Source organism: Rhinatrema bivittatum, chromosome 2 (genome assembly GCF_901001135.1).
Source record: "Rhinatrema bivittatum chromosome 2, aRhiBiv1.1, whole genome shotgun sequence".
Classification (NCBI taxonomy): Eukaryota; Metazoa; Chordata; class Amphibia; order Gymnophiona; family Rhinatrematidae; genus Rhinatrema; species Rhinatrema bivittatum.
The window spans coordinates 53729415-53753385 of NC_042616.1; the positions used below are offsets into that span (position 1 = coordinate 53729415).

Consider the following 23971-nt stretch of genomic DNA (forward strand, 5'->3'; position numbering starts at 1 on the left):
CTTTAAGTACAGAATCTTTTTAACAGCTGGTATTTGTTCATCCGGAATCTGCAGAATTTCTTTCAGGTATTTTTTGAACGTTAGTAGTGGTATCTCGCCCACTACTTTAGGAAAATTCAAAGCCCTAAGGTTAAGTTGTCTCAGGTAATTCTCAACAGATTCCAGCTGTCGCATTGAAATAGCCTGATCTCTCACACAAATGGCGTTAACATCAGACACTTGTTTCAGTTCCTCTTTAACCTGCTGTAATGCTTGTATTTGTTCCTCTCCCTTCAAATGAAATTGATTTTCAACAGAGTCCATTTTTTGGGAGATTTCCTCCGTTTTCTGGGTTTGTTCATTGAATGCCTTTGTTAACCCCACAATCAGGTCCCAGAGGGACTCCATTGTAATTACTGCCGGTCTTTTTATCTCAATGGGGTTTCTTATTAGGTTACCCGTTACCTCTCTTCCTCCTGTCGGCAATGTTGGTATCTGCGAGGCTTCCTCTTTCTTCTCCTCTCTCCGTGCTACAGCCTCCAGTGAAATCGAGATGTCGGGGAGCCTCTCCCAATTCGCAGTGCTTCCCGGCTGTCCACTCGATAGAGTCGCACCTGTGACGCTCCTCACTGGCGACTCTACAAGCCCGGCTGCGTTCGAAGAGATTGCGCTCGGCGGTTCTTGCGGTTCCGGGGGGGTCAACGATATCTCCCCAAGCAGAAAAGAGACTCCTCCTCCCGATCCGCTAGCGGGGCTCGTTGCCCCAATTTGTGATATGGGGGATGCATATTGCGAAATTATACGCTGTCCTGCGGGAAGTGAGGGCTCGGGTGGATAGACCCTCACTCTCCCCTTTCTTTTATGAGGCATTTTAAGAAGAAAAAATTCAAAGGTAAGACGAAATGCAGGAGCGTTTGAATATGCGTCCGGTCAGGGAGCCATCTTGGATCCTCTCCATCTTTTTTTGAGATGCAGAAACTAGAAAAGACACAAGGTGCGATCTCACCCTGGAGAGATATAGAGGTATTATGACATTCTCTGTTTTATTCACCATTCCCTTCCTAATAATTCCTACATTTTGTTTGCTTTTTTAACCAATGTTGCACACTGAGCCAATGATTTCAATGTATTGCCTCTGTATTGCTTCATAGTGAGTCCACACTTGAATACTGTGTGCAATTCTGGTTCCCACATCTCAAAAAAGATAGAGTTGCACTGGAGAAGGTACAACGAAGGGCAACCAAAGTGATAAAGGGATTGGAACGGCCTCCCTATGAGGAAAGGCTACAGAGGTTAAGGCTGCTCAGCTTGGAGAAGAGACGGCTGAGGCGGGATATGATAGAAGTCTATAAATCATGAAAGGACCTGAACGGGTAAATGTGAATCAGCTATTTACCCTGGATGTGGTTAAGGGAGTTAGTGTAGCTGGGTTTAAAAAAGGTTTGGATACATTCCTGGAGGAGAAGACCATAAACTGCTATTAATCACATTGACTTAGGAGTAACCACCGCTTATTACCTGCTTTAGTAGCATGGGATCTAATTAATGTTTGGGTACTTATAGTCTGGCTTGGCCACTGTTAGAAACAGGATACTGGTCTTGATGAATCCTCGGTCTGACCCAGTATGGCAACTTCTTACGTTCTTACGGATGTTGGATTTGTTAGGACCCAGAGTTCACATTACCTCAGTCCCTCTTGAATCATTATTGTATGGTTATGCTAGTTTCTTGTGCAGTAAAGACATCACCCTACTTTTCTTAGTTTTCTCCTTGGCTCAGATATACACAGAATTGTAGGGGTGGCATTTTTACTTCAGACATATATATATTTATATAAATTACTTAGTTTATATTTCATTTATATTTATAGTGGCCCGCCCAATCTCATTTTGGCTTTGTTGCATCCATCTTCTGCAGGAGGATCTCTCATAAGATTCCACATCCAAACCAAAAGCGTTTCAGTAGTTCAATATTTTCTCTTAATTTTAACTTTTATTGAAAAAGCAAAATAAAAAAAAACAAGCATAAAAAGTACAATACATACAAGAAACAGACACCCATAATAAACATATATTCCAAAAGAAACTGCATTAGAATTAAAGTATACAAAGAAAAAGATCCAACTACACAATGACAAGAGGTTCCCTCTACAAACAGCAATAAAAAAACTAGAGAAGTCCACCCTTAAAAGCAAATATGATGCCCAGCATCATTGACCTAAGACCTTTATACCAGGCAGGTGTATTCTGCACACCCTTCTTCCTGCAAGGCATTTCTGGAGGCTTCTCAGCTCCAGCCAATGCTGCCCTCTTCCCCCACCCCCTCCCCAAAAAATAGAGAAAACAGAAATGGAATGAAAACATAACTTAACACCACAACTTCCAGGAACAGGGAGTAAGGCCACTGGTTAAATATGAGCACCATGTTCTTCTCCCCTGCACACACAATCCACATGTAGTCTAATCCCATTCACTACGCTATCCTGTATACCTTTGTCCCACACTCCTTCCTTCACCCATATTATTTACAGCTTCCCACAATTCTGCACAGAATACCTCACGAGATATTTCCTACTATAGTTAAAGCATAATGAACTGTCCCCCCGATAAACAGAAAACTATTTATCTCCGAATCAATCTCTTTGCTTTCACGTCAAAAACAAAATGTGCCTGTTTGCCTCCTCCATCCCATGTTTACTGTAGATCTATACGCGGTCTACAGCTGTCCTTTGAACTGTGTCGTCCTACTACCTGCATCCGTCCAGCTGCTCGAGGGGGAAACATGTTAATATTGATTCATCAGCCTCCGCGTGGGTAAAGGTTTTGGAGGCTCACCCGCTGAAGATACTGAAGGTTTCAGATTCTGCCTGATGGAAATAAAAGGGCAAAACAGGATTACAAAAGATTCTAGATTTGATCTCCAAGGGGGGGGGGAAAAAAAAAAAAAAAGACTTTTTTCATATGGTACACAACTGTTGGTATCTAGTCTGATGTAAAAAAAATAAGCATCCAAGAAGTTCTATGCATCGCTAACCTCCAAAGCACCCTACTGGAGAGGCCCCTAAGCCTCTTCGCTCTCCCCTATTCTGAAGTTCCTAGCAGCGTAGCAGCCAGTGATGTCAGCAGGCCTTCCCTCGTCCTCCTCCCCCTAATTCCCACAATGAGACGGGGCTTGCTGAGGTCACAGAGCGCCCTAGTGCCAGAGCAAGGGCACAGGCAGAGGCAGAACTGCAGGTCTATCCACTGCCAAATATCCTACCATGGGCCTGCAAATTCGTGTTATTTAACTGGTGCAACATGTGCACGTGTGGGAGCATGTGCGATTCCTGCACGTGCTCAAGTTACTGGCTGGGATCAAAGCAGGCCTTCCTTCTGAGTGCAGAAGACTAGAAGGTAAACCATCTTATTGTGAGTGTTCACAAGATAATCATTTCGAAAATATTCTCTCTCTTATAAAGTCAGTAGAGAAGGGGGACCTTCCTTATGAAATGTGGGTTGAAGAAACCCATTTGAGGACCAGATAAGGCTACAGAAAGTCCAGAGAATCCTTTGGACTGCTTCCGGCCAACATCCTGAGGTGGGAGTTTAAACACCCAGAACTAATGGCGCTTACATCCCAGGTCATGAGAATGCACACATCTGTAGTCCATACGTGTGCAGGGATCCAAAACCCAAAAGAGCCCTTGTCAGAATCCTCATGCTCCCCATGACATGTCCTGAAACTTAAGGAGGGATAGAATCCCAAGCACAAACGTCATTAAAAAAAAAACACACAGAATAGTCACTGGACAAAAACAGTGCCCGGGGTAAGGATGGCTGACACCACACAGGCTCTCTTCAATGGCAAATGTCATTCTGCTGCTATCTCAACGCTTGACCGGCTTCTTGATGCTGCAGCGCTGTCCGCTACCCTTTCCATCTTGAGGCTTGACCCGGACACGAAGACTTCTGGTTGTGGCTGTAGTGGAGGTGGCAGATGGGGCAACAGAAGGTGGCTGTGGGGTCTGGAAAGTTTTGCGTACTACATCTGTCAGTTGGAGAATGGCAGATGTAATTTCACCGTAACCTTGGCCCATCGTTGTGTTCAGGGTGGCTAGCCTTTTGTCAAGAACGCCCACATCCTCTCGCAGATATTGGATTTGTCGGGACACGGAGCTCAGTCCCTCTTGAATCATGCTGGTATAGTTGGCCTGTTCCACCAAAATTCGTTGCGCCAGGCTTTCTTGTGACACGGTAGGGACCTGTGGATCTTCTTGTGCTGAAGCCTCTATTTTGGTGTCCTGCTCCTGGACTTCTGTTGAGAGGGTTGTGGCAGCGGCTGTCTGTGTGGTCTGGAGAGTGCTGCTAGAAGATGCAAGTGACCATTGGAGCTCCTGTGGCAACACACTTTCGGTATACACAGTATCTTTAGTTGGCTCATCGTCTAGGTGGCTGGGAATCTCAAACTTTTTCTCTTTCTCTAGAAAACCATTGGTGACCTCCTCAGTACTGGAATCACTGGCCTGCCATATATCCTGAGTCTGGACTGAGGGGGTAGAAAGCCCATGTAGGGGATGCTTGGTTCTGGGACCTGTGAAATGAGAGAGAGAGAGAGAGAGAGAGAGAGAGAGAGAGAGCGAGCGAGCATGTAAGATTACTGTCCATCTCCCCTCCTTCCTCCCAACACCCAAATATAACCCTCATAGGGATACTGGCCTCCACCCTTCATCCCTCCTGGGGACATGTCTTGGATTCTACTACATCCAATAAACATTGCCTCTGCTGTCCTAGGTGCTTAAAAGTCTCAAATCTCAGGCCCATAAGCACCTTCACTCCCAAGATTTTTTAATAACTAAAGAGCTGATTCCAAAAAAAAATCATGTAAAAAAACAAAACAAAACGAAACCCAACTTAACTTCCACCAGACCAGGCGACATGAGGGATCATTCCTCCCACAGCAGATGGAGGCAGACAGCAAGAATTATTGTTGACCATTTTCTCTATACAGTCCAGTGCAGCCAGGGATTCTGGAGCAATGGTGCAGTAAGTCTGAAAGGAATCCTAGGGCAACAGTGAACACCAATATCGTTAAGAGATGGAAGCAATGGTGCAGCAAGTCTAAAAGGAACCTTAGGGCAACAGTGAACACCAATATCTCTAGTAAGGTCATCACTGAGTCAGGGAAGTATGGATGACAGCCTGGGATGATCTTCCTTCCTGTGGATGTAGGGTGCCTGTCTGGACCCAGTATACCCTAGAAAACATCAAACCCCCCAGGACATGATCTATCGGCTCTTGGATAAGCAATAAAGCCTGCTGGGAAAAAAAAAGGGAAAGCACAGTGTGAAGTGTGGGCTAGCACTCAGACAACTCTGTCCTCCAGCCTTCTCTTCGTTCCCCTCAAAGGAGCCAGGTATATCAGAGCAAGGACAGAAATGTAGCTGGTGTGGGACCCAGAGGTAGTGCAGTATTGCCAGGTCCTTTTGTTGGACCTGCAATGGTGTCACAGCCCGCTCCACTAGAGACAAGAGAAAGTATTGCGTCCGGGAAGGGGCGTACCTTAGAGAGGCCAAGCGGCCTGGAGCTGACATCTTCTGCCTGGAGCAGCTGCTATTCCCCACAAGTTGGGCACTCGGGTGCAAGTGGCTGCCAGGGCATCCCAGATGGAGTGAAAAACTGGGACCTGAACAGGACCCAGGAGTGGAGCTAATGACCAGAGTTGAAGCCAAGGACCAAGAACAAAGAAGGCATCAGGATCCAGCAAGCAACAGGAAAAAGGCCAGGCAACAGGATATTATGGATCAAATCTCTATGAAAACTATTAGACCAGCAAAGATGTGTCAGGCTAGGGCTCCTTATATACAGCCCTCTATTTGGGACTCAAATAATACTGGTCCAATAAGGACCCTCTGGGGCAGGTCTCCTTAATGCTGTTTTAGCTTCATGGTTTCGACAGGATTCTTGCGAGCCAGGCTCTTTGTAGATCCACAGTAAGATCCCCTGGCCTTGAACACCTGCGTCCACAGATTTGATCCAGTACCCTCTGCGCCTGATAGAATTTGCCTCCTCCCAACGGTCCACCAATTATTTTGAATGGACATTTTGAGCCAGTTCCTAACTACAGTCTCTATGTTATACCATTTCCAGTCCACCAAATAATGTAGACATCCTCAGATAAATATGGCATCTAGAATCTGGCTGACAACAAACTCTTGTTACCCTTTCACTATGAATGGTGCTGGAGGTGGTCATCTTTCTGGGAAAAGGTTAAGTTTATAGGACTTCAGAAGGGCCACATGAAAAACAGATGAGCCCACAAATTGGCTGGAAGCTGCAGCCTGAATGCCAATAAATTGTTCTTGGATCAGAAATGGACCCATGAACTTCTGCTCAAGCTTACTTGAGGGTCTCTTCTTATATACTTTGTAGAGACCCAGACCTTGCCCCTTCTGTGAATTGTGGAGCTTCCTGGCATCACCTATCTGCAAATTCCTTTTGCAACTCTTTAGCACATTCCAGTTCATGTTGGACTTGCACTGTTAGGACATTTACCCACTGCGCTGCTGCAGGGATCCTGGACTGACAAGCCTCCCCTCAGTGGAAGCGAGGATGAAAAGTATGGGGAGACTTTTGCTGCTGAGTGCTCAGAGTCATTATACACAAATTCTGCCATAGGGAGTAACTGAACCTTAGTTCATCTGGTGAAAAGTAGAGTTGCTTACCTGTTACAGGTGTTCACCTAGACAGCAAGTTGTTAGTCCTCACACATGGGTGACATTATCAGATGGAGCCCAGCATGGAAAACTTCTGTCAAAGTTTCTAGAACTTTGACAGGCACACTGAGCATGTTCAGCATGCCCTAATCCATGCAGAGTCCGTCTTTAGTTTTGTAACATAGAATTACGAAAAAATAAAACAACAGACAGACAAAACCCAACTCCAAGGAGTGGTGGGTGGGTTTTGTGAGGACTAACAGCCTGCTGTCCTTGGAGAACACCTGTTACAGGTAAGCAACTCTGCTTTCTCCTAGGACAAGCAGGATGGTAGTCCTCACATATGGGTGAATCACTAGCTACAGGTTGTCCCTGAAAACAAAAGGACCAACAGACACCTAAACAAGTGGCAATGACCACAACAGAGGAGCTGTTGGAAACAGGGAGACAGCCTAAACTCGAAAAAAGGGCCCTAAGCAGGAAGAGTTGAGTATAGAGCTGAAAGAGATTCCTGAGGACACTCTGGCCGAATCTACTGTCACATTGGCCATCCCAATCCAGACAATAGTGAACTGCCTGCAAGTGGGCCACTGAAGTTGCCATTTCTCTGATGGAATGAGCCTTGACATGAACACAAAGATGCAGTCCCACCTGCATATAATAGAAGGAGATGCAATCTGCTACCCAGTTGGACAGTGTCTGCTTACCAAAGGCAACCCCCAATCTATTCCTGTCAAAAAAGACGAAGAGTTGCGTGGATTGCCTATGACCTTCTGTCTGCTCCAGATAGAAGGCTAAAGCTCTCTTACAATCCAGATTGCGCAAGGACTGCTCACCTTGGTGCGAGTGAAACTTGGAAATGAATATAGGCAGGATGACTGACTGGTTAAGATGGATGTGGTTAGTGCAATTAGTGTAGCTGGGTTTAAAAAAGGTTTGGATACGTTCTTGGAGGAGAAGTCTATTAACTGCTATTAATTAAGTTGTCTTAGAGAATTATTGGCATCAGTAGCATGGGATCTACTTAGTGTTTTGGTACTTGCCAGGTACTTGTAAACCTGGATTGGCCACTGTTGGAAACAGGATGTTGGGCTTGATGGATCTTTGGTCTGGCTGAGTATGGCAACTTATGTTCTTATGAACTCCGTCACCACCTTGGGCAGGAACTTAGAGTGCATGCGGAGAACTACCTGGTCATGAAAGAACCTAATGTATGGAAGGTAAGTCACCAACACCTGAAGCTCACAGACTCTGCATGCTGAAGTGACTGTCACCAAGAAGATGACCTTCCAGGTCAGGAATTTCAGGTCACAGGAGCTCGAAAGGAGCCTTCATCAGCTGAGCCAATACCATGTTGAGGTCCCAAGACACAGAAGGAGGCTTCAGGGGAGGTTTCAACTGAAGCAGGCCTCACATAAACCGCCCCACTAAAAGCTGCACAGAGATGGGTGAACCATCCACAACCTGGTGGTAAGCTGCGATCGCACTCAAGTGTACACTAATGAAGTTGGTTTTCAAACCAGCTTCCAAGAGGTGGAAGAGGTAATCAAGTAGCTTGTGAGTGGAGCAAGAAAAAAGAGACAGAGGCCACACTGCTCACACCACACCGAAAACCTCCTGCACTTCAACCCTTAAGACTTCCTAGTGGAAGGCTTTCTGGAAGCCACTAGGACCCAATATACATCATCTGAGAGGTCAAAGGGCCGCAGAATCAACCTATCAACATCTAGGCCATGAAAGACAGAGCCCGGAGGTTCTCATCACTCAGGACCTGATCCTGAGTGATGAGGTCCGGGGAAGTCTCCAGGCTGATTGATTCATGGAGGGAAAGATCCTGTAGGAGTGGGAACCAGACCTGCCTTGCCCAATGCGGGACTATGAGAATCATGGTTCCCCGGTCCTGGCGAAGCTTAAAAAGATTCTTCATCACTACAGAGGATATGTGTACAGAAGGCCCTGGCCCTTGCTGTGGGCAAAGGTGTCAGAGGCCGGGGAGCCATCTGCTCAGTAGAGGAAGCAGAACTGAGCCAGCTTCTGTTGCATGAGGACGCGAACAGATCCACGCCCAAGGTTCCCTAGAGAGTAAAAGAACTGATCTGCCATCACCTGGTTCAAGGACCAATTGTGGGGATGAAAAGCTCGACTCAACCAGTCCGCTCTCACATTGTCCGTTCTGGCCAGGTAGATGGCTTGGAGCACCATCCCCTGGGACAAGGCCCAGGACCAGATCTGGACCGCTTCCTGACACAGGAGGAACGATCTCGAGTCCCCCTCTTGTTGGTATACCATATGGCAACCTGGCTGTCAGTCTTGATCAGGATCACCTTGCCAGCCAGCCGATCTCTGAACACCCAGATTGTACCTGATTGCCCAGAGCTCCAGGAAGTTGATTTGGCATCATGCTTCCCGGGCGGACCACAGGCCTTGGGTGTGGAGCCCTTCCACATGAGCTCCCCACCCTAGAATAGAGGCATCAGTGGTGAGGACAACCTGAACAGGGGGAGACTGAAATGACACCCCTCCCTTCAGATTGGGGAGGTTCCCCACCAGGGCAGAGAGTCCTAGAAAGACGGTGTAACCTGGAGGCTCTGGGTGGCCTGACGCCACTAGGACCTCAGGGAAACAAAGGAGATAGATGCTTGGTCTTTTTTCAAATCTTTATTAAAGTAGAGACGTAAAATTCTAAAATTGCCCGACTCAGGCCGAGTTTCTCAGGGGCTATAAAAAAAACATACAATATAGGCCGCGAAACTCGGCCTGAGTCGGGCAATTTTAGAATTTTACGTCTCTACTTTAATAAAGATTTGAAAAAAGTCCAAGGCATCTATCTCCTTTGTTTTCCTGACGGCCATTATAGATCGCCTACCTCTTTGCTTTTTGGGACTAGGACATCAGGGTCCGTTGGGCCCTGCTCATATGCAAGCGCGCAGAGACCTCCTGGCTCTGCTGCACTACCCCCACAAGGAACACCAAGGTCAGCACCCTGCTGTGGGGTAGAAAGGCCTTTGCCTGATACATATTTAGGAGGGCTCTGATGAAGTCCAGTTGAGTCAATGGGCTCAGATGAGACTTTGGGTAGTTGATAATGAACCCCAAAGACTCCAGCACCCAGTTGGTTAAGTGCAGGGAATGCTTTGCCCCCTACCTGGGCAGTGGTTTTGACCAGCTAATCGTCCAGGTGGGTGAAAACCTGAACTCTCAACCTGTTCAGGTGTGCCCCCACCATGGCCAGACACTTGGTAAAAACCTGTGGTGTGGAGGCCAGACTGAACAGTAACTCCCAGTACTGAAAGTGGCGTTCGTTCACCACAAACTGGAGATACTTCCTGTGACCTCAGAAGATCTCAATGTGGGTATAGGCGTCTTAAAAATTGAGGAAGCATAGCCAGTCCCCTTTTTGTAAGAGGGGAATCAGGGTGCCTAGACAGACCATCTTGAACCTTTCTCTTTTCATAAATCTGTTCAAGGCCTTCAGATTCAGGATGGGATAGACACCCCCAGTTTTCTTTTGAATCAGAAAATACCAGGGAGTAGAAACCCCGTCCCCATTGTCTTGGAGTAACAGACTCGACCGCCCTGGCCATTACTAGGGCAGACAGCTCTGTCAAGGGATCTCCTGACATACTGTTGGTCCCCAAAAGGGGCTCTGAGCAGAATCTGGTGGAACATCCAACAGATTCAGCCCATATACCCGCCGAATGATGGATAGAACCCACTGGTCCAAGCTGGTTCATCAAGCTGCAAAGAATCATAGCCGACCATGGACCGGGGGGGAGGGGAGCCCACTGCACAGGGACTGGCGGCTGGTTTCTGCTCCCTCCCCTCCAGTCAAAACCCCATAGTGGGGCTTGGCTGGGGCGCAGACTGTGGCTTGGAGGCTCGCTGCTGCCTAAAGCCAAGAGCTCAACCTCTGTGGGCGGGAGCGAGACGCAGGCAAGTAATACTTCTGCTGATAGAAGGAGCGCCTTGGCCCTTACTGTGCTGACCTCCTGGTCGATGACGGCAGGTCAGAAGTACTGGCTGCAAGGTCTGGATGGTTTCGTGGTGGTCTTGTAACTGAGCTACCGCATCCTTCACCTTATTGCCAAAGAGATTTTCACCAGTACCCAGCAAGTTGGCGAGCCTCTCCTGCACCTCCAGCCAGAGGTCCGAAGCCCGGAGCCAAGCCATCCTGCGGGCGCCAATCGGGGCAGCCACAACTCTTGTCGCCATCTCAAACACATTGTAGGTGGCGCGCACCTCATGCTTCCCACACGCAAGTCCCTGATGTGCAAACGCCAATAACGCCTCCTATTGTCTTCCCTCGGACATGTCTCCCCTGGAGGAATGGCAGAGGTCCCCGCTGTTCCTGGGCAGACGGTCAGCCACCTCCTGAACCTGCTTCCAGAGATAATGGGAGTACAGAGTCATATAAAGTTGGTAGGAGGCGATTCGGGCTATCAGCATGGTGTCCTGAAAGACCTTCCTACCCAGTGCATCCAGTGCCCTATGTTCCCTCCCTGCGGGAGCTGAGGCATGGATCTGAGAGTGCTTGGTCTTTTTTAGTGGACTGAGTGGTCTGTTTTAGTGCAGACTAAACTACCACCAACTTGTGGAGGAGCTGATGTTTCTCAAAGCCAGTGGCATGCTGGACCAGGTACACCCCATCTGTCTTCCTATTTACAAGTGGCACCGTGAGGGGGTGTTCCCAAATTCTCATGAGCATCTTCTTGAAGATTTCATGGACTAGAACAGCCACAAGCTCCTTCAGAGCATCCACAGAGCATCTTGGGCCTAGCATCCTCCTCCATCTTTAGCTGGAACAGAATGGCTTCCGCCATGGCCCGCACAAACCCAAAGATTAAGTCTTCGGACGGGGACCTCTGCCGTTCCTCCAGGGGAGACATGTCCGAGGGAAGACCCTTGGAATCCTCCAAGGAAGAATTGGAGGTGTCATCTCCTCAGAAGTCATAAGGGGCATTGTACTCACTGAAATCAGCTGGGGATGAAGGCCTGGGTATGCCCAGAGGCCTAGGCGCTGCTGGGACTGATGGCATCGACGGTCCCAATTGCCCCAATGGACCTGCGGACAGACCCAGAAGGCCCGGCCAGAGAATGAGAAAGCGGAGTGGCACCGCTGGCCTCGAAGGACCTTCCTCATCCTACGAGCCATGAACGTGGAAGGCATCGGGCCTGAGGAAGCAAAAGTGCCTCACGGGCCACAGACGGCTTCTGGGGCACTACAGCCAAGAAGAACATTGAGGCACTCCAACAGTGGTTCCAGCAGGGATGTAGTGGCCACCGGCACAGGCACTGGTTCGATGCCCCATAGGGCTCAATCCACTGCCAACTGCACCCTGCGCTCCAGCTCCTCCTTGAAGGTCGCTGACACCAGGACCAGCTGAACGGGAGGAGGCGTGGTACGATTCTCCTCAGAGCCTTGAGGAAGGTTGGTACCCAGCACTGGAATCGATGGAGACCACCTTAGAGCAATTACTCACTGTATCTGGAAGCTTTCACCTTCTGGACACTCCTCTGCTGTTGCGTTCATGCCTGTTCTTCGCCCTCGCTCCACCCTCTCTACCTCTGTGGCGACTCCCTCCGGGTCTGATGGACGGCTTGCTGCCGCGGCGTCTCCATGCCGCTTCTCCCCGGCGTCCCCGGGCCGGCTCGACGCTGCAGATCCGCCATATTCCTGATGACGTAGGGCGTGCGCGCTCGCTCTGAAGTATGTACCAGCAAGGGCACGAACCTCAGGGGGCATCCCCCTGTATTGACATCACCCGCTTCCAACATAAAAGGTCTTCACTTTTGCTAACAGATTGAGTTAGCAAGGATTGATTTCGGGGATTCATCTGGACCTGCTTCTCTCTATGCAACTCTGCCTCCTCAGACTTTCCAGAGGTACCTGCTCCTCGGGAGCCTCACTCTCTTTTCTCTATTTCAGATTGCAGATAGGAACCGGTACTCTCTCCTCGAGGGCCCATGTTCCTAAACACTCTGAAAATTCTCTACTGTCTGGAAACTATCGCAGGTACAGACATTTGTGAGTTACTATTTCAGATGGCATAGGAACTGGCACTCGCTCACAGAGAGATATACTGAAGTCTGTATTACTAACTGACAATGGAGGGAATTGAAGTTCACCTCTGTTTCGTCAGCTGGCTAATTAGGGCCAATTCATCTCAAGGAATGTCAACGAGCAATGCGAAGGATGGTGCAGGTATTAGAAATCCCAGGATGGTTAGTAGAGTCACCTTCAGCCAGCACAGTCATTAGTCAGGGCAGAACCTCAGAGCAAGGCTCATGAAAGACAAGACAAGTGTATGCGACCAAAGAAAGGGTCACTAAGTTACAGAAGCAAATAAGAAGGTTGAAGAATTCCCAGATACTTTAGGCCTGTGAGTACCTGTGGATGCTGGAATCAATTTTGGTGTGGCCATAGATATAGTGCCTTGGGTGAGAGCAAATGTGTGGCCCTTATAGAGGGCTCATCTCTCAAGATGGTCTTCCTAAGAACAGAGGTTCAACAAGAAGATCCTGTTAACAGAGCAGGCCAGGAAGAGTCTGAAATGGTGGCTGGTATGCCCCAACAGGAGGACAGGATCAGTTTAGAATTCCCAGTGTGGACATCTGTAACAACAAAAGCAAGCCTGGTAGGCTGGGGTGGGTCACATGGCAGAGGCCAGACAATCTAAGGCAGGGGTCAGGAACCTATGGCTCGGGAGCCAGATATGGCTCTTTTGATGGCTGCATCTGGCTCGCAGACAAATCTTTAATAAAAAAGTAAAAATCTAACAAAATCCCCCACCCTCCTGACGCCCCCCCAAGACCTCCAAAATTAATTTACTACAACCCCCCCTCCTGACCCCCCCCAAGACTTGCCAAAAGTCCCTGGTGGTCCAGCGGGGGTCCAGGAGTGATCCGGGAGCGATCTCCTGGACTTGGGCTGTCGGCTGCCAGTAGTCAAAATGGCGCCGACGGCCCTTTGCCCTCACTATGTCACTGGGGTCGACCAATGGCGGCGGTAGCCCCTGTGACATAGTAAGGGCAAAGGGCAGTCGGCTGCCAGTAATCAAAATGGCGTCGACGGCCCTTTGCCCTTACTATGTCACAGGGGCTACCGCCGCCATTGGTCGACCCCAGTGACATAGTGAGGGCAAAGGGCCGTCGGCGCCATTTTGACTACTGGCAGCCGACAGCCCAAGTCCAGGAGATTGCTCCCGGACCCCCGCTGGACCACCAGGGACTTTTGGCAGGTCTTGGGGGGGTCAGGAGGGTGGAGGTTGTAGTAAATTAATTTTGGAGGTCTTTGGGGGGCGTCAGGAGGGTGGGGGGTTTTGTTAGATTTTTACTTTTTTATTAAAGATTTGTCTGCGAGCCCTGGACCCCCGCTGGATCACCAGGGACTTTTGGCAGGTCTTGGGGGGGGGGGGGGGTGTTAGGAGGATGGGGGGTTGTAGTAAATTAATTTGGCAAGTCTTGGGGGCGTCAGGAGAGTAGGGGGTTGTAGTAAGTATGGCTCTCACGGAATTACATTTTAAAATATGTGGCGTTCATGGCTCTCTCAGCCTAAAAGGTTCCCGACCCCTGATCTAAGGTCTATGGTTGACCAGGGAAACAGCATGGCCAATAAATCAACTAGAGACCAAAGCGATCAAGCTGGCCTTATCTATCTTATCTGCGGCACTGGGTGGAAGGGAAAGCCATCAATGTACTGTCAAACAATGCCACAGCAGTAGCTTATGTGAGCAGAGCATTTAATGGAATATGTGGAAGCTCATCTCAAAGGCATCTCAGTAATACTCTTAGCCAGATGTGATAATGCATAGGCAGACTTCCTGAGCAGACAGACCTTAGATCCAGGAGAGCGGGAACTGGCTAAAGATGCGTTTGAGGAAATCACGAACAGATGGGGAAATCCCCAATGGGATTTGATAGCAACCCAGGAGAAATGCGAAGGCGAGGGAACTTCTACAGTCACAGAAGAGAAGCAGGGTCCAATACAGAAGGCAGATTAGTGCAATCATGGCCACAAGACTGCCTGATGTACATATTCTTGTCCTAGCCCATGGTAAGATGAGTCCTGAGAAGAACTGAGCATCAGTCAGGATGGGTAATATTGGCAGTCCCAGACTGGACAAGTAGCTCATGCCACGTAGATCTAATCAGGCTCCAAGGGGACCCGCTCAGGTTCACCCACATGCAGATGTTGCTACACCAGAGACAAGTAGTTATGGAAGAACCCATTCCATTCTCATTTATGGCCTGGCTATTGAGAGGGCAAAGCAGTGTAAACGAAGGTACTCAAGGGAAGTGGCGACAAATATGCTAAAGGCCAGGAAGACATCAACGTCTCTCACCTATGCTAGAGTTTGGAGGATGTTTAAAGGCTGGTGACAAGGGAGAGTCTTGTTGCCCATTAAAGTTCAATTGTGCGACACTCTGGATTTCCTGCAAGATGGGTTGTTGAAGGGCTTAGTCTTGAATTCATTGAAGATACAGGCAGCAGCCTTAACCTGCTCTAGGGGAAAGATTACAGGCAACTCGATTGCCTCACACCAGATATGGTATATTTCCTCAAAGAGGTCAAGCACGTGTCCTCTGCGGAGACCAGTGGTCCTTTCATGGGGCTTCAATTTAGTTCTTAAAGCATTGACCGCAGCCCCATTCAAGCTTATGAAAGGGGCAACACTCAAAGATCTCACTTTGAGGACAGCATTTCTGGTGGATATCGGTAGGCATTATCTCCAAGCACAAGGTAACAACCTGTCCAGTCTCTTCTTTCCTACCTAAAGCAGTATCAGATTTCCACCTTAATCAGGTGGTTACCCTATCAGCCTTCAAGGCTGATAGGGTAACCTATGGGATAGGTGGCGATGTCCTTTCGTGGATTGCAAACTGGCTAAAAGACAGGAAACAGAGAGTAGGATTGAATGGGCAATTTTCTCAGTGGAAGGGAGTGGACAGTGGAGTGCCTCAGGGATCTGTATTGGGACCCTTACTGTTCAATATATTTATAAATGATCTAGAAAGAAATACGACGAGTGAGATAATCAAATTTGCAGATGACACAAAATTGTTCAGAGTAGTTAAATCACAAGCAGATTGTGATAAATTGCAGGAAGACCTTGTGAGGCTGGAAAATTGGGCATCCAAATGGCAGATGAAATTTAATGTGGATAAGTGCAAGGTGATGCATATAGGGAAAAATAACCCATGCTATAATTACACAATGTTGGGTTCCATATTAGGTGCTACAACCCAAGAAAGAGATCTAGGTGTCATAGTGGATAACACATTGAAATCGTCGGTGCAGTGTGCTGCGGCAGTCAAAAAAGCAAACAGAATGTTGGAAATTATTAGAAAAGGAATGATGAATAAAACGGAAAATGTCATAATGCCTCTGTATCGCTCCATGGTGAGACCGCACCTTGAATACTGTGTACAATTCTGGTCGCCGCATCTCAAGAAAGATATAATTGCGATGGAGAAGGTACAGAGAAGGGCTACCAAAATGATAAGGGGAATGGAAAAACTCCCCTATGAGGAAAGACTAAAGAGGTTAGGACTTTTCAGCTTGGAGAAGAGACGACTGAGGGGGGATATGATAGAGGTGTTTAAAATCATGAGAGGTCTAGAACGGGTAGATGTGAATCGGTTATTTACTCTTTCGGATAGTAGAAAGACTAGGGGGGCACTCCATGAAGTTAGCATGGGGCACATTTAAAACTAATCGAAGAAAGTTCTTTTTTACTCAACGCACAATTAAACTCTGGAATTTGTTGCCAGAGAATGTGGTTCGTGCAGTTAGTATAGCTGTGTTTAAAAAAGGATTGGATAAGTTCTTGGAGGAGAAGTCCATTACCTGCTATTAAGTTCACTTAGAGAATAGCCACTGCCATTAGCAATGGTTACATGGAATAGACTTAGTTTTTGGGTACTTGCCAGGTTCTTATGGCCTGGAATGGCCACTGTTGGAAACAGGATGCTGGGCTTGATGGACCCTTGGTCTGACCCAGTATGGCATTTTCTTATGGCGAGAGAAGTAAAAGGGAGTGCAGTTGCTGAATGTCCAGCAAACTCTATTGGGAAATTTGGAGGCCACAAATCTATTCAGAAAGTCACACAGGCTACTCGTTCTTTTTAGTGGCCCTCGCAAAGGAAAGGCAGCATCTAAAGCATCAGTAGCACACTGGATTAAGAGGGAAACAACCTTGGGTTAAATCTTAAAAGGGAAGCTGATTCTGGAAGGCCTAAAAGCACACGTCACAAGGGCTCAGGCAGCGTCATGAGCAGAATACAAGTGGATACCCTTGACAGATATCTGCAGGGCAGCAATGTGGACACTGCTGCATTAATTTACTAAACATTATAGATTAAATCCACAGTCAAAGCAGAATGCAGTATTTGGAGCAAGCATCCTCATAGCAGTTCTCACTTCTTACCACCCAGGATAGTTACTGCTTTGGTACATCCCTCATGTCTGGACTGGTCAGGTCTGGTGAATGCTAAGGAAGATGAAATTAGATCTAAAGAGAGATGGGGGAAGCAAATACATCCAAGGCTGAAAGAAAGCCCTAAGGAGGAAGAGCAGAATTTTAGGCTCGTCTTTTTTTATTTTATTATTTCATTTCATTTGAGGGCTCAATCCTCAAAAAAATAAAATTAAAATAAGGAGAGAATTTTTTTTCTTTTCTTCCTTATCCCACAATTCATTTAGGAGATCCAAGAATTAGCTTGGGAAGGACGCTGGCTGCACTGGACTATATAGAGAAGACAAATGGGCCGATTCAGTAAAGTCCGCGGGAGAGCGGGCGAATGCCCGCTCTCCCGGCGCGCGCACAGGCCACTCTCCTGTGTGCGCGATTCAGTATGCTAATTAGGCCTGGCGGTAAAACCAGGTAAAAGGAGGCGCTAGGGACACTAGTGCGTCCCTAGCGCCTCCTTTTGGACCGGAGCAGCGGCTGTCAGTTGGTTTGACAGCAGATGCTCAATTTTGCCGGCATTGGTTCTCAAGCCCGCTGACAGCCACGGGCTCGGAAACCGGACGCCGGCAAAATTGAGCGTCCGGTTTTCGATTCGACAGCCGTGGGCCGACTTCAAATTTTTTATTTTTATTTTTTTACTTTTGGAAAGTTTCGGGACCTCCAACTTAATATCGCCATGATATTAAGTCGGAGGGTGCACAGAAAAGCAGTTTTTACCTTTGGGTAGTTTTTACCTTTGGGTAGGCGCTAATTTCTGAAAGCAAAATGTGCAGCTTGGCTGCACATTTTGTTTTCTGAATCGTGCGGGAATACCTAATAGGGCCATCAACATGCATTTGCATGTTGCGGGCGCTATTAGGTTCAGGGGATTGGACGCGCGTTTTCGGCCCCTTACTGAATAAGGGGTAAGGGAAAACGCACGTCCAATGGCGGGTTAACAGTGCGCTCCATCGGAGGGCACTGTACTGTATCGGCCCAAAAGTCAGCAATGATATTCACTTTCCACCTCCATCTGCTGGTGAGAGGAACACTCCCTCATGTCTAGACTGGTCTGGATGCACTGGAGGATAAAGGAAATTAGCAGGTATAGTCTAATTTCACCATAATTGGACATCATACCTTTAAATGAATATTCACATTCTGGTGTCACTTCAGTAACAGCAACACAAACTCCCTCCACTGACAGGCGCACTGTGAAATAAACCATGTTTTCTGCCCAGAAAATACGGTTTATGTGCACAAATCATACTGTTATGTGCGCTAAGCATTTTTTGTGCACATCAATCATATTTTCTGCACATAAATCCTGAGTACAGGTCTTGGTGCAGTCAGGCGCAGAACATGAGTTAGGAACACATGGTTGTGCTCTTAACTATGCTGATTGGGATTTTCGTACGGAAAATATGATTTGTGCACACAACACAAAACTCTGCAAAACTACTCACAATCTATGGAGCAAACCTGCCATACCATAACAGCACTAACTCCCTGCACTCAGGGGCCGATGTAGTAACTGAGTGCACTGAAATACGGCACAGGTTCTTAATGCACACTGGAACAAATTTTTTAAACTCCCAATGCTGTAAATTAATAAGTAAGCTAATGCATCGGGAGTTTAAAAAAAAAAGTGCACTAATTGGAAAATGTGCCTAAAAATATGCTTTCTGCACAGAAAACTTTTTTTTTTTTGGTTTGCATAAACCATTTCTGTACAGAAAACATGCTTTGTGTGGACAAAAGCATATTTTCTGCACATATATCCCAAGCACTGGTCCCTGTCCCAGGACTCCAGCTTCCACCTGCAGACTAACATTAGCCCAGAAAAAGGTCACTTTTTTCCCCACTGACATTCTCCTGTCTTTTGTTGTTAACATAATAAACCCTGATAAATTGCCTGGGAAAATTAAAATAAATAAAAACCGAAAATGAAAGTCCCTAAGAATAAGTCACCACAAATTAGAAATAAAAAAGGGCAGTCAAAAACTGAACTGGAAACTCCAAGAAGCCAGACTATGTGCAGTGCAAACTACATGCATTTCCTCCTGCACCGTGCAAAATGCAAAACTTTCTACCTCTGTTGTCCGGATATTTTATTTTTCTAATTTCACTGGCCCCCAAGTTCTCTTTTCTGCTTCCCTCTTATGGCTTCTAACGCCTTCCCAATTTATCAGGCTGATGCAATACAGTGTGCTCATTTTCACTCTCAGAAATTAATGCCTGCCCGGAGCAGGCGTTAATTTTTGAACAGCCCAAAGAGTGTACGGAAAAGCAGAAAATACTGCTTTTCTGTACAACCTCCAACTTAATATCATGGCAATATTAAGTCAGAGGAACAAAAAGGGCAACATTTAAAAAAAAAAAAAAAGGGTTGGTGGTCAGGTTAAGAAAATGGATGCTCAATTTTAAGACCTCCCCTGGGCGCCTGCTGCCAAGGGGATGCTAGGGGCGTGCAATTTCCCCCTAGTGCCTCCTTTATAATGCATCAGCCAATTTAAATATTAAATCAGGCGACCCGGAGAGGTCGATCAGTGTGCGTTGGGAGAGCGGGTGCTCAATCACGAGTGCCCATTTTCCCAGCGCAAATACTGCAGCAGCCTGAACGGTCCTAAAGCCTCCTCCTGTCTTTACTTCATCCCCTACATCTGTCTCTGATTTTTTCCCTTTCAGCTCAGGCTTCTCGCTTTGTCTCTTTTTTGCCTTTCTAACCAGTCAGATTTCTCTCCTCCTCCTCACCAGCTTTCCATCTCCTCTCACCTCCATCCCTTCCTTCTCCCATTTTCTCACACCTTCTCCAGCTTATTCCCACTTGTCTTTCACCCACTCCTCCTCGATTTCCACCTCCTTGGTCCCTCCACCAAGCATCAGGTCTTTTCCTGTCACTTATCCCCTCTCCCCCCCCCCCCTTTTTTTTTTATCTTCCCCTATAACTTGCCTCTGATTACCTCCTTGGGCCACCTCCCCAGCACCCAGTCCCTTTCCACTGCCTCTCACCACCCTCCTCTGCACACCAGGTCCTTCAGTCCAGCTCTTGACCCTTCCCCCGCACTTCAGTTCCCCTTTCTCTTATACAAATCTTGCATCCATCGACCCATCTCGAACACCCCACCGTCTCCTCCAAGCCTTACTCACTCCGAGCTCACCACTCTTTTCACCCTTAATCCCTATCCAATCCCCGAGTCCCCACTCTCTCTCCCTAAATCCCAGAGTCCCCATCTTCCGCTGCCAATCACCACAGTCTCTCTTTTCCCTTCCAATCACCACGGTCTCCCCTTTCCCCTCCCCCATAAACCAGTACCCTCCTCCCCTTTCTCCCATATTCCTCGGTGATCAGCTTATCTGAACCACAGGAAACACTGAACCGCACACGGGATGTCTCACCTGCCATCTCCTCTGAGATGCCCAGGCCCGCTATCAGACTCTTCACACCTCCAAGCCCGAGAGCATTTTGCAGCCGCTCCTCCATGCGGGTCAGGCTTATGTTGCAAGGTCTTCCGCCACCAGTGAGGCGCCAGTTCTGGATCTCGGACACCTTCCACTTCAACTTCTGCCTGATATCCCGGTACCTGTGCTGGCACTGCTCGACAGACCGGCTTGCAACTCCGAGTCTGCACACGTCGGCGGTGATGCTCCTCCAGATCTCGTTCTTGGCAGCCCTCGGCCGCCTCATTGGCTCTTTCCCGTATAAGAAAGGGTAGTGCTGGATCACCCCCTCCATGATCAGCTCGCTCTCCTCCGGGGTGAAGCGCACGTCTCGAATGCGCTGCCGGTGATCTAGGGATGCCCTACTACTGGGTCCTGTCACTTCCACCGGGGCTTGCTGCAGTGGGCTCCTCCCTGCCTGTACGCTGCACCTCCACCCCGGCTCCACCTCTACCTCCTCCTCTTTCACCTGCCTTCTCTTCTGACTCTCTCCATCCTGCTCCTCCACCCTAGCCATTGCCCGTTACACACCCACCTTTCTCCCGGTCTTCCTTTGCCCCTCCCTTCCTGCATGAGCTCTCTTCTCCCCGCCTCTTCCTGTCCCCTCGCTTCCCCAGACCTCCTCCTATCCTCTTTTCACTTTCCATGCTTCTTCCACGCCCACTTACCTTCCCTGTACCGTTCTCCTTAAATACGCGTAACAGTGCAGATGCGCCTTTTTTTTTTTTTTTTTTGCAAACCCACAACGTAAGAAGTATGAGCAAACCCCCAAACATTTGCCCTCACAAAAAAAAAAGCCAGAAAACCATACGGACAGAAATATGAGACAGGAAACTTTGAATACGGAAGCCAAAGTACTCAGAAATATCCATCAAATCCCCTCTCTAAGCGCCCATCTTACAGCCCTAACGAGGTGGGTCAGTGTGCAGTGTGGGTTTTTGTAGTGGGCAGGGCATGGTTAACCCACAGGTTTTGAATGCATGTAATTAATGCATATTTGCAGCCAGGCTTTCATGAACAGTCCTCTTAATCTGTTTACTGTGCATAAAGCCAGCCTCGCTCCTGCAGGGCCAGTGCCCCAGGCGAGCCTTCAGTCCTGCGCCCAATACCTGCCCATTGGCAGCAGCTCTGGCACAGCATCCACCTCGCACCCTCTGCCAAGCCCTGCATTCCCCTTAGGAACGTCAACTGTATGTATATGTTTCCAACAGTACTGAATGTTTTGCTTACGATCCGGAAGCTAGTCAGAAGATTAAATTATCTGGAGATTGTTAGGAATTTACTTCTCCCACTTCAAAGTTGCAGTTACATTTACCTGATCCCTCTCCCCACTCCTGCTTTGAGGGAGTCAGCCTGCTTATTTCAGTGCTCAGGCCTAGCTACGGCCTGCAGACCCTCTCATCCTCCTACAGCTGCTCAGTGCCTTCATGGATGGAGAGGGCAGGTCCCGTTAGCATGCGGAACCGTGGGCCCTGTGAATCTCCCTGCCACAATTATGGTGACCTGCTGGATTGCAGTGGGAAGAAACCGAGCCAAGTAACTGAGAAGCTGCAGGACTGGGACCTTCATCTGTATCATATGGAGCGCTGAGGACATAGGTTAAAAGACAGCGCCCGTTTTCTGATGCTTCCTTAGTCCCGGAAGCCCTGGACTATTGTGATCCAATCTGAGGACAGGAATGGGGAGAGTGCCACTGAGGTTAGGGAGGATGGGGAGTGGGAGAATACTGATCAGCAAGGCAGGGCTGGCTTGTGAAGAGGGATGTTGCTGCCCATCTGCATACCTCTCCCAGTTGCCTCGGTTGTTCACTCTGGAAGTCACCACATTCCACTTGGAGCTTGAGCTGCTGCCACACGGCGCTGAGCAGGCAGTGAGATACCGGGGAGATTGCAGTCCATCTGCATACTTTTTCCAGCTGCCTTGTTGGTTAACTCCAGAAGTCACCACAACTCACCTGAGACCTGAGCTGTTCCCACCTTGCATTCCTTCAGCAGCTGGCCAGGTACTGGGAAGGTTGCAGGCCTCTCTTGATTTCTTTTCATGATGCTAGTCTTTCCCAATCTTATTCCCTGCTGCAAACCACTACCAACATCAAGTCCATCTCCTCCCTTCCTTACATTCTTTACCTCACCTGCTATTCTGTTTATTTGTCCTTCAAAGGTTTTTTCCTCTCATCAAGCCATTTCCATTCTTCTTGACTACATCTTATCCTTTCGCTGTCATCACACCTCTACCTCTTTTACATATTTTCCTGCTCTTCCTCCTACTCTCAGCCAGGGATATCAGTCCTAATCCTGATCCTCCAAGGCAACTTTCACCCCATCGCTACATATCACACTGTTACTGCTCCAGTCATCACTATTCCCCTTCTTCCTCTTCTCTCTTCTTCCTTTCCCATGCTCCTTGTGGAATGCCCACTCTATTTCCAAGAAGTTTGCCTATATTCATGACCTCTTTATCTCTTATGCTCTTCATCTCCTTGCCTTGACTGAGACCTGGCTTTCCCCTCAGGACTCTTCCTCAGTTGCAACTCTCTGTCATGTAGATTACCTTCTCTCCTATACACCTCAGACAGTAGGCCTTGGCAGTTGTGTTGGATTACTGCTCTTTCCCCTTCTGTAGGTTTCAACCCATTCTTCCATCTCAGTCCCACTCTTTTTCTTCCTTTGATGCCCACTCCATCCGCCTATTCACCTCAATACCTCTCCAAGTAGCTGTGACCTCTAGTAACATATAGAAACATAGAAATGACGGCAGAAGAAGACCAAACGGCCCATCCAGTCTGCCGTTTGGTCTAGTAGAACTAGAGGTCACGATTTGAAACTCCAGGGAGGAAGACTTTGAACCAATGTCAGGAAATATTTCTTCACTGAGGGTGGTGGATGCCTGTAATGCCCTTCCGGAGGAAGTGGTGAAGACTAAAACTGAAGGATTTCAAAAGGGCATGGGATAAACACTGTGGATCCCTAAAGGCTAGAGGAAGGGAATAAATAAAAAAGCTTGGGGCAACCTGCACAGAGCGTCAGTTACTACCCTTAACAGAAACATGGGGGTAACCTGCACAGAGCAGCAGTTACTACCTTGGGAAGCTTGCTGGGCAGACTGGATGGACCATTTTGGTCTTTTTCTGCCATCATTACTATGTCATTTATTGACCCCTTCCTCCTTTCTCACATGACTTTGATTCCTGGCTTACCTACTTCCTTGACCCAACTTTCCCTTCCCTCATTCTTCATGATGTTAACCTCCATGTTGATGACACCTTCTGGCTCATATCTCAAAACTCCTTTCCTAAACCTCTTCATTTGATCTCCAACTCTGCTCTACCACCCCTCCTCACAAGCATGGACACTGCCTTGACCTAGTCATCCTTCAATCTGCTGTCTCACACTTATCCACCTCATTTCTTCCT

At 48.0% G+C, this 23971-nt stretch overlaps 1 protein-coding gene across 1 annotated transcript; it reads right to left on the reverse strand.

Moving 5' to 3' along the window:
- Window positions 1-1363: 1363 nt before the first annotated feature.
- On the reverse strand, window positions 1364-21119 carry LOC115083964. Its single transcript, XM_029588148.1, has 2 exons — window positions 20518-21119; window positions 1364-4548 (listed from the first exon to the last, which is right to left on the reverse strand). The coding sequence occupies exons 1-2, from the start codon at window positions 21074-21076 to the stop codon at window positions 3845-3847; spliced, it is 1263 nt and encodes a 420-aa protein (XP_029444008.1). The 5' UTR covers window positions 21077-21119; the 3' UTR covers window positions 1364-3844.
- Between the last annotated feature and the right edge of the window lie 2852 nt (window positions 21120-23971).

Bases quoted from the DNA above. Each gene is read 5' to 3' on its own strand.
- LOC115083964 (XM_029588148.1), bottom strand. From the start codon at position 21,076: ATGGCTAGGGTGGAGGAGCAGGATGGAGAGAGTCAGAAGAGAAGGCAG. The intron at 4,549-20,517 runs GTGAGACATCCC...CTCATTTCACAG, and splicing joins CATCTCAGAGGAGATGGCAG to GTCCCAGAACCAAGCATCCC.